Here is an 11,546-nt window from a genome sequence, read left to right on the forward strand (position 1 = left end):
CTGCTGACCTGTCACCATGTGACCTCCTGTAACAAATGACAGAGGAGCAGGAAGTGACTGTGATGCTTTATTGATCTGTGAATATAGATTATGAAATAATGAACAAAATTAACAAGAGTCAGCTGATGAGATTCACATTTAACTAAAAACTTTATCATTAGACTCAAACTCCCATCAGCCCCGGCACAGTAAGTCTCGCTGTCTCAGATGGGCGTGGCCCTCCACTCCTTGCCCTCGGTCAGAGCCCGTGGCTGGTGGATGAACACGCTGTATCGGACGCCCTGATTGGCTGCTGCCCTGACAAATCGGCTGTTTGCTGTCATGGTAACGGCTCTCAGCGAGTCTCCAGTGCCAAAGATCATGAGTGAGCGCTGGTTGACCTTGGCACTGGGTGTGAGGCGCAGTGTTCGCTCTGACGGCTGGTCATCCACCAGGTGGAGGCGGGCCAGCAGCTTCTGAGCACGCTCCTTCTCACCTGGCCCCCCCAGCGTGTCCAGGATCAGCTGGAAGTCAGTGACGGCAGCCCGGCAGGCAAATAGCTGCTTCCCTGCCATGAAGGCATCTAGCTGCGGCAGCACCTGCAGACAGCGCTCCTGGGCAGCCTGCTCTGTCAGCACAGGTTCCCTAAAGGTGAAGTGACAGCGGCCATGACTCAGTGATGACACGTACGTGATGAGCGTGGTGATGTCCAGGTTCACACGTCGACACTCCTCAACCTGCACCTGGGCAGGAAACGCCAGGCTAGCAACCACTGTGTCGCGGTCCACCCGGGTCAGCTCAGCCGCTTCCTCCTCCTCCCCTTCATGGTTATCTTCAGCTGCCTCCCTCTCCATCCCCTCCTCCTCCTCCTCCTCATCTTCTTCATCACTGCCTCCATCTGTCACCACAGCGTTGACGGCGACAATGTCCCCACGGACAGAGACACCCATGTCCCTGAGGCGGTCAGCCATGGGGCAGGAGACCCCGTTGTAGAAGGCAAAAACAATGTGGGGGTGTCGGTAATGAACAGGCTGCTGGCGGCTGGCCTGCAGGAAGTCCTCCGCCTGTCTGATGATGCTCTTGTCCCCGTACTGACCCCGCCCCTGCCAGATGTTGTGCAGAGCCTCCGCCTTTCTCCCCACCGCCTTCACCCAGGTGTGTCCCCCATTAGCCACCACATCCACCACCAGAGTCTGGCGGTGGCCAGAGGCGTCCTGGTAGGTGAAGACATGCAGCAGAGCCACCACGTCCTCCAGACTCTCAGCTGATTCCACAATGGCCGTCAGGTGAGTCAGGTTGGTGCTGTGCAGGTGAGACTCTTTGACCTGCAGCTCTCCAGCCTCCACCCGCCGCAGGAAGCGCAGCTCAGCTCGCAGTTTACCACAGAGCTTCTGGTGACCCTCCACACCCTGACACAGCTGCTCGGCCCGCTGCAGCAACGCCTGGGCAGAGCTGATCCTCTGCTGCAGCACCACCTGCACAGACATGACTCTGCATCACACCTGAGGAGACACAGACAGGTGGGACTGGTGAACACCTGGACACTGAAGTGAGTCATTTGTGATAATCATTGTTCTCGTTCTTCAGACATGTTTAATGCAGCAGAATGATACAGTAAACATTTTTATCAAACTAAAGAGACGGTGGCACACGGTTGACTGATGATATTATCATCTCTAACTGCTGTGCACTCCTGACCTCACCTCAAGTACCTAAAAATTGTACTTAAGTGCAGTAATTAGAGTAAATGAACTTAATTACCTTCCACCACTATTAATAAAATTACTGAGCCTTCAGCACACATTAATTTTTATATTGTCCAATGACCGAACAGGAAAAACTCTATTCCTGAGTGACAACAAAAACTAGAAGCTGATATCAAAAAGGTAAAAGACTAAAACTAAACCACCACAGACAAACAAAGACTATTAACATGAAATATTAAACTCTGTAGTACTAATGTCAACATTTATTTGTACAACAACTAATCCTCCATTGTCTCACTGCTCATGACTTAGTAAGCACCAGTGTTTGCTAACATTAGATCATGCTAACATTGAAAATGAAAGGGTGCACTATCATTATCTAACATTAGCTAGCTGAACTGTAACTTCAGCTACTACTTAAATTTACCAACAGTTTACTGAAAGTAAATGTAGGTAATACAGACTGGACTCAATTTGTATGTGCCACCCACCCACGCCCTTTAAGTTTTAATGTTCACGGTTTCTTTAGCTTTTACACTTGTTATAAATGAGAGAAGCAGGTATTTTCTGATGCAGCTGATGATCTGGTGTGGTGAATGAAGCAGGACAGGTTCATGTTGATCTGTGACTGTCTGAAATAATTCAGCTAAACCTTCCTGAAAAAGTGAAATATCTTCACACCATGATTGCCTGAAACCTGACAAACAGTGGACTGAAGATTCATATGTTCATACAGTACTGAGTGTTACATCATTTTAAACAAAAGAACAATGACAGTGGCTCGGTTTCACAGACACAGCTGTCAAACACACACACCCTCGATGAAGCTCATTCGTTTCTTTAAAATCTCCAGAGTCTGATTAGGAGTCTGGCTCAGCAGTTATTGTATAACATCAGTAGAAGGAAGGAAGGAAAGGAAATACGATCACATGATGATGATTTCATTTCGTTCACCAACAAACTAAGAAATCCCGACTTCACGCAGTCTATAATCTTTAAATATGCCACTTTTTACATGGAGTCTGGCGAGACTGGACCTGTCTGGTCTTCATCAGACACCTTGCTTTAACAAACTTCAGCTGTTAGCTTGTTAGCTCTGATGCTTTTCTCGTTCTGAAATGTGACGTCATTCAGCCATTCTAAAGTTTATTACGTCAATTTAACGATTATTAAGAGACATGGTCAATATTTCAAACGCAAATCGCATCGCGAAGACTCACGGCAGGAGAGATGTATGAATTTTAATCAGTGGGTTCTGCTCCAGATATCTGCTACCTGCTAACGCTAATGCTAATGCTAACTGACAGTTTTTTCTTCTGTTCCGCTGGCAGAAACGAAGATACTTCCGGCGGTGTTTTCAACGTCATTTCCTGTCACTTTAACTTAATTGCCTGTTTACGTCCATAGACTGTATTTAATGTTTACATATGGCTGGATTGGGGTTTCCTGGCAACTGCAACTACAACTACAGCGCCGGGACACAGGCTGAGGGGTCCCCCGAAAGATTATTTTAAGAAAGTTCGATATCATTTAACTAGAGAATTAGAGTACCTGTCTAAAAACGTTAAATACGAAACTTTACACTGGGCGTTTTCTCCAAACACTGACTTGAGTGCTCTTCTTCAGATATATATATATATCTGTGTGTGTGAGAGAGAGAGAGAGCTGCAGCTCTTTTTCTCTGGAGACGTATGCTGGTCTTGTTCTGACTCCTCTCTAACTACACTGATTGGAGACTGTGTTGTATCTCTTTGGTTAATACCTTTGTTCTACAAACATCTATATATATTGATGTAATGGTTTATGAATGTGTTCTTAAATATTATGATGAACATTTATATATTAGTGTATGGTAAGGTTTGCATCTACTGTGACAATGTTTTCTTTGGTTTTGAAATGTGCATAAATCTACTTAATATCAGAACATAAAAACCAAACATGAACATGAACATGATTTCACTCAGTGGGAGTTGCAGCACATTTGGTGTAAAAGAAGAAACAGAAACATAATGTGATGTTTCAGTCATTTCTCATCTGATCTTCAGTTTGGAGTCCAGTGATTCAAACTTCAGTCTGCCATTGTTTGACTGAACAGAATAAATATAGGCTACTGTATAATCAGATGTGGTTTCAGTGTTTGGTTTCTGTGATTCTGAGTTTCTGAGTGAATTAAAGGACAGAAGTTCAATACCGCTCTGTTTGAGGCATTTTTACTGGTTACCTTTGATTCAGATGTTTGGAAGTAAATGAACTGTTAACTGTTGATGGTATCTCAGCAATGTAAAGATGAGATATATTTTCCATAAATTCGTTAATTGACCGAGCTTTAAAAAATGTTTGTGAAGCTCTTTGTAAAGAACTGATGCTCAGAACCTGAAGACTTGAGACACAGAGAAAACCTCTAACACAGAACAACAAGAGACAAAATAATATTATCAGACAAGTTAAGATAAACGAGTTCCTCCTACAAACTGATCTCAGACCTGCAAGATCATTAACTTGAAAACACCAGTGTTAACTCTTGTTTTCCTTCTGTTTCTATCAGTTTTATACTGAAGTTAGCATGCTAACAGTTAGCTCTTCCCCAGTTGGACCGTCTGTCCTCAAGACGCAGACCAATTATAACTTCTATTCTTAAAAACACAATGATGACTGAAGCTCTTGGCAAGTGACAATCAGTGCTATCATCATCATCATCATCATCATCATCGTCATCGTCATCGTCATCGTCATCGTCATCATCACCACCACCACCACCACCGCCTGCTCCCAACAGGAAACCTGGTTCAGACAAGAACTTACAAACACCCTTTAAACATTGAACATGACAAAGAGAAAGAACTACCGGAGGTAATAAATACTTTTTATTGATCAGTTGAACAGAAGTTGATTGACAGCATGCTAAACAGAGATAAGGCACATGATGCTGTGAGGTCAGAGGTCAGGTGGCTTCAGACTGGTTACCTGCTTCCTTTGACACATTGGCTTTAAAAACACACCTGAGCAGGTGAGACACCACATCATAGACATAAAAAACAAACTAAGATTCAGTCCAATCAGGAGGCAGCTCACTTGGACAGACATAAACCGCTGCTACAAGTCACCTGGTTGTTCACCTGTCTGACGGGTCACCTGAAAGGAGGTCAGAGGTCAAAGCAGGAGGAGGCGAAGTCAGAGGTCAGGACTTTTCATCAGCTCTTTGCCTGTTTCCTCTTCTGAACAAGCTCAGCCAACATCTTATAACGAATCATACACTCCTCCTGAAAAAAATAACAGACCAATAATTAATCAATAATCAAGCAGTTAACAAACAGGTCTCAAAATGTGAGCCAGTGAGTCCAAAGGGTTCAGCTCTTTAATATTCATATTAATCTTAGTTTGGAAACTTAAACCTTTATGCTGATGACACTGTTTTATAGTGTTCTGTTCATCTCATAGACAATCTGATATTAATCGGATATTAATTAGATATCAGTCAGATAACAGAGTTGTATAACAAAGATTTTTTTCTTCAGATAAAGTCAGTTTAAGTGTCTGTAATATCAGGTATGTGTCTGTATCATATATTTCAATAATAGCACTGTGAAGTTTAATGATCAGGAGTCTGTGCAGTGATGACACTGGTTTAACTGTCTGCCTCCCCTTTCAGAGACTGTTTCCCGCTGTGCTCTAATTGGATACTGCTTGACTCCAATGAGCTCATCCAGATTTTAGCTACAAAGAAAGCGACCATGTTTGAAAACATGTTGCACCTGGGACAGCTGATGATCAGATGAAGGTGATCAGGTGCCCCCACACCTGAGGAGTGTGGATTTCATGCCGACTTGGGGGTTGTAATCTCAGATCTAAGGAATCTGCTACAGGATCCAGATCTGCCACTGACCCTCATCATCATTCATTTTATCATTATTCATTGGTGCTGTTATTATTAAAGAGTTCCTCTGTAGATGATGCAGTATTTCCTCTACCACTGTATCAGTCTTAGCCCCGCCCCTCCAGGAAATTAAAGAAGAAAAAATTTCAAATAAAAAAAATTTGTCAGAGAAGTGTGCACTGGCCTTTGTATTGATCAGATGGACACAACTCCAAATGAACAATCATGAGATATTCAATGAACATGTGGAGCTGTCCTGGTTTGGACTTCTACAGGTTTGATAAAACAGTTAACCGACCAGCTGACAGTCAGACTGACAGTCAAACAGGTAGACTCTCTACCTGTCTGTCAGTCCTCACCTTAGTCTTCCCAGGGACCACCTTGGCGATCCGATCCCAGCGTTCTGCGGTCCCTCTGGGGAACTGTTGCAGAGCAAGTTCCAGCAATTTCTGTTGGTTCTGAGTCCAGGCTGCAGGGTCTACCTTCTCCCTACTTTCCTGAGGCTCTGCCTCCTCCTCCTCGTCCACTGCTACTGGGTCAAAATCTCTCTGCCGACGACCCCTGACCTTCACTTCTGCCCCTTTTGCTGCTGCCGCTGAAGACTTCCTGCTCCTCCGGCGGACTGCTGGAGCTGTTTCCTCCTCTTCCCCTTCCTCTTCCTCCTCACAGGCCCCGCCCAGCCTCTGTGTCATCACAGTGTCAGCAACAGGAAGTGACCTTACAGGAGGAAGAGGGCCCTTCAGGTCTGACAGCTTCACCAGACCTGAAACAGAACACCAAGGTCAACTATAGGTGACAGTGGAATCAACAGAACCTGATACTGACAGTAGAATCAGTTACAGTAGAACCCGAGATTAGCAGTAGAATCAGTTACAGTAGAACCCGAGATTAGCAGTAGAATCAGTTACAGTAGAACCCGAGATTAGCAGTAGAAGCAGTTATAGTAGAAGCAGACTTCACCTGATGTGTGGCTCACATTGTCTTTCACCTGTTTGACTTTAGTTGTCACCTGTTGAAGGAAACAGATTCTGTTGGTTTCAGTTGTTTAAAGGAACAGTCCCACATTAAATTAGGTTTCAGTTTCATGTCCAGGATGAGTTAACCTAGCTTAGCGTGGGGTTTGCATACTGCCATGACCCTGGGAGGGTGAAGGAGGAAAACTGGTTTTAGGCAAGAGTCCAGATTTTGACTCTTTAACTCTTCTAGATTTGAGCGACTAGACGTCTGGGAGGGGACCTCACTTTGGTGCACCTGGTGGTCAGGCATACACCTGTGTGGGCCCTGTGGTTCCATCAGCTGTAAGATTGGACGTAAGGGTCAAGTGTACCAGTCACCCTAGGCTAGGGCTGGACGATAAATCGAATTAATTCGATCAATTAATAATTCGGTTGGCGCAATTTCCCAGACACACCTTTATGTCTGAGCGCCTCTGGGTAAACGAACAAGAAGCGTGAGCCATGGCAGCTGCAAAAGACGATGAAATAATATCAAAAGAAGGTAGTCGTGTTACTTCAGTCATATGAACATGGTTTGGTTTTGCAAGGTCTGACCTGGAATAGACCACTGTGCTGTGCAGAGTTTGTAAAAGTGCTGTTAAACAAAATGTGGTACCACAACAAACCTGCTCCAACACCTGAGACAAAAGCATCCAGTGGAATGGGAGCAATGTTTTCTCTTAAGTTCATGTAGGCAGAACAAAATCGATTTAAAATCGTGAATCGTCCAGAACAGAGAAAAAAAACTGCGACTTAATTCTTTAACCATATCGCCCAGCCCTACCCTAGGCTACAAAAACTGGTTGTAGGGATGTGCATCGTCACCACTGTGGTGGAGAGGGACCCAGAATTGATGCTATTGAACCATAATCCTGGAGAGGGGCTGGACTTTCCAGAATTGCCCAGGGTGACAGACACCAGAGGTTTAGGGAGGCCATGGAGGAGATTCTGGTAAAACATCACATGATTCAGGTGGGGGAGCAGACCTTAGTCCAGATTGTTTTCGGTGAAGAACTGCTGACCTGCAGTGATGATACTATCAGATGGTGGCAGAAACATTTGAGAAACTGGTCTGAACTGGACTGGACTGACTCGTCCCCACAGAGGAGGCAGATTAGGAAAACTTGTTCACTCACTGGATCAGATTCATGCTGGAAGCTCTGGACCACTGGTTGACTTTTCAGTGTCGGGGTACCATACCTTTGGAAAGGCAGACCAGGGTGGTGGTTCTCCTGTCTAAAAAAGGGGACCAGAACTTCAACTATCCAGGTCTCACACTTCTCAGCTTCCCTGAGACAGCTTCTGTCAGGCTGCTGAAAGAAGACTCCAACTGACTGTTGAACCTCAGATTCAGGAGGACTGATGTGGATATTGTCCTGGTCCTGGATCAGTGGACCAACTGTTTACTCCTGCACAGATCCTGCAGGGGTCATGGGTCTGAATGTGTTGTGTGGACCTGGAGAGGGTAATGACTTTGGTCCCAGGGACATCCTGTGGGGAGTTCTGAGTCCTTCTACAAACACACATGATACCTCAACTGATAACAAAGTTCTTTTATAAATCTTGTCTCAGTTCTGACCAGAGCTTCCTGGACATGGTCACTGACTCTAAATGGACACGGTCAACCTGATCACCAGTATGATTCAAACCGCACGGGTTTCGAACCAGTTTAAACTTACATCAGACACTGATCGTCCTAGTTCATGAGCGATCTTCTCCCATCGACCTGGAGTTCCTCCTGGAAATTTAACCATCAACCTGCTGAGGAGGCTGAGCTCATCCTCTGTCCAGTCAGCAGCCTGAGGACACAAAAACAGAGACATCACCCAGGTGTCCTCACACCTGTAGTCCACCACAGTCCAGTCTTTAGTCTGAGGACAGTTTGATAACTGATCAGTGACATCACACCTTCTTCCTGTTGGCTCTGCGGTCCTGCAGCCAAGTGTCCATCTGGTCTTCAATCTCCTCAATGGACGAGGTCTGGTCGTAGTTCTGGTAGTTCAGGTTCTCTGAGGATGGCTCGTAAACTGGAAACTCCACCTTCGGCTTCTTGAGCTTCGGCCTCTTTTCTCCTGAGATGACAGAGAGACAAAGAGGAAGACAAAGAGACGGAGAGACATAGAGATAGAGAGAGAGAGACAAAAAGACAGCAGAGGTCAAATAAAAACTGGACCAGGGACAGAGGTCAGATTCTGGATCATTCTGAACCTGATCAGTTGGTGGATTCAGGTGAAGGAGTCACAGACCAGCTGCTGAAGATCTGGTTTCTGTTCAGTGCCCTTAAATCTGTGATTGTCCCTAAATGCACCAAGTTCAACATTTTATCAAAAAGTTCCTTATCATTGATTATCTATCAGTATTGATTATTTGTCAGCATTGATTATCGTTCAGTCTGTGGGGTCAGGGTCAGAGGAACTACGGCAGCCTGGAGGCAACAGGTGTAAAGTGTTTACTGGTCACAGCTTCCTGTTCAGCTTCAGCTTCAGCTTCTTCTCTCTGCTGCTGCTTCATCTGCTGGTAGTCCTCATAGTACTGCTTCACTTCCTGAAACACACAGAGACCAGGACTGAGACCAGGACCAGAGAACAGGTCTGACCTGAGACCACTTAACCTCCTAAAACAGGGAGAGACCAGGACTGAGCATAGACTAAGTCTGAGCAGCGTTTCCCCTCCTACCTGGACGGTCTGAGGCAGGTTTTTGACTGACAGGTAAAGCCAGATGCTCAGCTTCAGAGGGAGGATGTCCTGCCAGTGAGGTCGGTCCTGAATCCTGAAACAAACAATAATCAATAAACAACACAAACAAACCAAAAACAGGAGGTCAAGTGCAGATGATGTCATAGCTGTACCTGTCGGTCCGGTCCTGGCCGATACACCTGAGCTCCTCAGCAGGCCTGGAACTCACCTTCTTCTTCTTCTCTTTTTTCTTCTTACTCAGCAGCTCGTCCTGGAAACAAGGAGGATCAACCATCAAGTTACATGACATGGTTTGTTCTGATTGGCCATTTTTGCTCTGCTCTGATTGGCTGTCTCACCAGCTGTTTCTCCAGGTAGATGGACCAGATGACAGCATAGTGTCCCACAGTAAGGATGAGGAAGAGGAGGAATCCCAGCTCAGAGTTACTCATCTTCCTCACTCGTCTGTAGTAGAAGACCGGCTGCCGCCAATCAGGAAGCCCATTCACCAGGATGTCATCATACCTGTACAGGTAAAGGTGAGACATACAAACACTGTCTCAGCTGTGCTTGGCTGAGAGCTGACTCTGCTGTGACTGGCTGAGGTCTGACCTGAGCTGTGATTGGCTGAAGTCTGGCTGTGAGCTGTGATTGGCTGAGGTCTGACCTGAGCTGTGATTGGCTGAAGTCTGGCTGTGAGCTGTGATTGGCTGATGTCTGGCTGTGAGCTTTGATTGGCTGAGGTCTGACCTGAGCTGTGATTGGCTGAGGTCTGGCTGTGAGCTGTGATTGGCTGAGGTCTGGCTGTGAGCTGTGATTAGCTGAGGTCTGGCTGTGAGCTCTGATTGGCTGAGGTCTGACTGTGAGCTGATGTGAACAGGTGAGACTCACTTGCGTCGTCTCTCCTCGTCCTTCAGAACTTCATAAATGGCAACAAGCTGAAAAGAAAATGAACAATGATGAAATGATTGAATCTGATTGGGCGGCAGGTGTGTGTGTTCCTGTCGTTGTCTCACCTGTCTGAACTGGGTCTCTGCATTTTCGTCTTTGTTCTTGTCAGGATGCAGCGTGAGAGACAGACGACGGTACGCCTTCTTTATCTCTGCAGCTGAGGCGTCCTGAGGGACAGAGAGAGGTGTGTTCACCTGTTACACTGTGAAGACTGTTGCACTGGTTCATCAATAAACTGATCCATAGAAATTATTCTACCTGTTTCCAGTTGGTCATGTCTGTTGTTTTTCAAAGTAAAAGACCACACCAGTTCTCTGGTATTTCAGTGTGAGGACACAATGACAGGTTGTTTAATGGACCAAATGATTGGTTAATTAAGAGGATGATGAGCCTATTAATCAATGAATCAATGAGTTAGATTAAAAATCACAGAACCTGGAGAATGAACAGGAAGAAGGGAACCGTTCATCTGGTTTAAGATAGTCATGAAAAACTGCGAACTGGTCCTTTAATATGTGACGTCATAGGTCCTGCTGAGACCGGCTGGCCCTAACCCGGGACCTGGTCTGTCAGGGTCTCTGACCACAGCCACACTAACTCTTTTCTGTGTTTCAATTACAGAAACCGGACCGTCCAACGTTAAACTGAGCCTCTGCTCTGCCGCAGGTAAAAGTAATCAGACGAGCAGCGGGACCCTGCGGTCTGTTTCACCTGCAGCACATGAGCATCAACACCTGAGCTCATCACACTGAAAGTGCTGGAACACAACAGCTGTTAGTATCAGCTGGCGGCTCAGAACCTCGGCTCTCAGCCGTTAGCATTGGCACCCCGTCAGCTGCTTCTGTGCGGTTACCATGGAGACAGTTAGCAGTTAGCCGTTAGCACGGACCTGGTCAACGGACAGGAACTGGTAGAAGGTCTGCGGGATCTCCTCCACTAGATCCAGCAGCTCCAGGTCCGCCTCCCAGGCGTTCAGAGGGGGGACCGCAGAGACCAGCAGGGTCAGGAAGACCAGCAGAGACCCGCACGGACCCGCACGGACCCCCATCACCACGAAACCGTTACAGTGAAAGAAAAGACACAGAGCGCCACTCGGTCCGTGAGCCAGCTCAGAGATCTGGTCCAGGAAAACACCGTCAGTCACATCCGGGGCACACCGGACTGTCAAAATAAAAGTTTTCTCTGTGACTCAGTCAGCAGCGACACCTGCAGGACGAGCGGGAAAGAAGAGCTCGAAGAAAAATCAGATCTCCAGCTGAACGGTGACCGGTTACTAAGCACCAATAAGAGAACAGTCACACCTGTGTTTACGGTTTATAAGTGTGTGACCTAGAGGAAAAATAATATTACATAAACCAGAGGAGA

At 46.1% G+C, this 11,546-nt stretch overlaps 2 protein-coding genes across 6 annotated transcripts; both read right to left on the reverse strand.

Moving 5' to 3' along the window:
• Positions 1 to 54: 54 nt before the first annotated feature.
• cunh7orf25 (chromosome unknown C7orf25 homolog) lies at positions 55 to 3,084 on the reverse strand. Of its 2 annotated transcripts, none has more exons than XM_071492783.1 (2): positions 2,906 to 3,084; positions 55 to 1,481 (listed from the first exon to the last, which is right to left on the reverse strand). In XM_071492783.1, exon 2 carries the CDS (start codon positions 1,464 to 1,466, stop codon positions 204 to 206), a length of 1,263 nt encoding a protein of 420 aa, XP_071348884.1. In that variant the 5' UTR covers positions 1,467 to 1,481; positions 2,906 to 3,084; the 3' UTR covers positions 55 to 203. The 2 variants fall into 2 exon arrangements, with proteins under 2 accessions (XP_071348884.1, XP_071348886.1); XM_071492785.1 differs by lacking the exon at positions 2,906 to 3,084 and adding an exon at positions 2,502 to 2,867.
• A 1,452-nt stretch (positions 3,085 to 4,536) lies between these two features.
• dnajc1 (DnaJ (Hsp40) homolog, subfamily C, member 1) lies at positions 4,537 to 11,410 on the reverse strand. Of its 4 annotated transcripts, none has more exons than XM_071492779.1 (12): positions 11,071 to 11,402; positions 10,247 to 10,348; positions 10,122 to 10,168; positions 9,590 to 9,755; positions 9,404 to 9,501; positions 9,231 to 9,324; positions 9,008 to 9,098; positions 8,463 to 8,626; positions 8,234 to 8,353; positions 6,520 to 6,568; positions 5,919 to 6,322; positions 4,537 to 4,945 (listed from the first exon to the last, which is right to left on the reverse strand). In XM_071492779.1, the coding sequence occupies exons 1-12, from the start codon at positions 11,227 to 11,229 to the stop codon at positions 4,877 to 4,879; spliced, it is 1,563 nt and encodes a 520-aa protein (XP_071348880.1). In that variant the 5' UTR covers positions 11,230 to 11,402; the 3' UTR covers positions 4,537 to 4,876. The 4 variants fall into 4 exon arrangements, with proteins under 4 accessions (XP_071348880.1, XP_071348882.1, XP_071348881.1 ...); XM_071492781.1 differs by having other exon boundaries at positions 11,035 to 11,159; XM_071492780.1 differs by lacking the exon at positions 11,071 to 11,402 and adding an exon at positions 10,440 to 10,704.
• Between the last annotated feature and the right edge of the window lie 136 nt (positions 11,411 to 11,546).

This window comes from Trachinotus anak, unplaced genomic scaffold, assembly GCF_046630095.1.
Source record: "Trachinotus anak isolate AG129_WGS33_773 ecotype Australia unplaced genomic scaffold, CSIRO_AGI_Tana_v1 ptg000012l, whole genome shotgun sequence".
In the NCBI taxonomy this organism is placed as follows: Eukaryota; Metazoa; Chordata; class Actinopteri; order Carangiformes; family Carangidae; genus Trachinotus; species Trachinotus anak.

What these genes read in the sequence shown, in the direction of transcription:
- cunh7orf25 (XM_071492783.1), bottom strand. Translation starts at nt 1,466, where the DNA reads ATGTCTGTGCAGGTGGTGCTGCAGCAGAGGATCAGCTCTGCCCAGGCG.
- dnajc1 (XM_071492779.1), bottom strand. Translation starts at nt 11,229, where the DNA reads ATGGGGGTCCGTGCGGGTCCGTGCGGGTCTCTGCTGGTCTTCCTGACC. An exon ending in ACCTGCCTCAGACCGTCCAG is followed by an intron (nt 9,099 to 9,230) that starts GTAGGAGGGGAA and finishes TGTGTGTTTCAG; the next exon opens with GAAGTGAAGCAGTACTATGA. An exon ending in GCAGAGCCAACAGGAAGAAG is followed by an intron (nt 8,354 to 8,462) that starts GTGTGATGTCAC and finishes TTGTGTCCTCAG; the next exon opens with GCTGCTGACTGGACAGAGGA.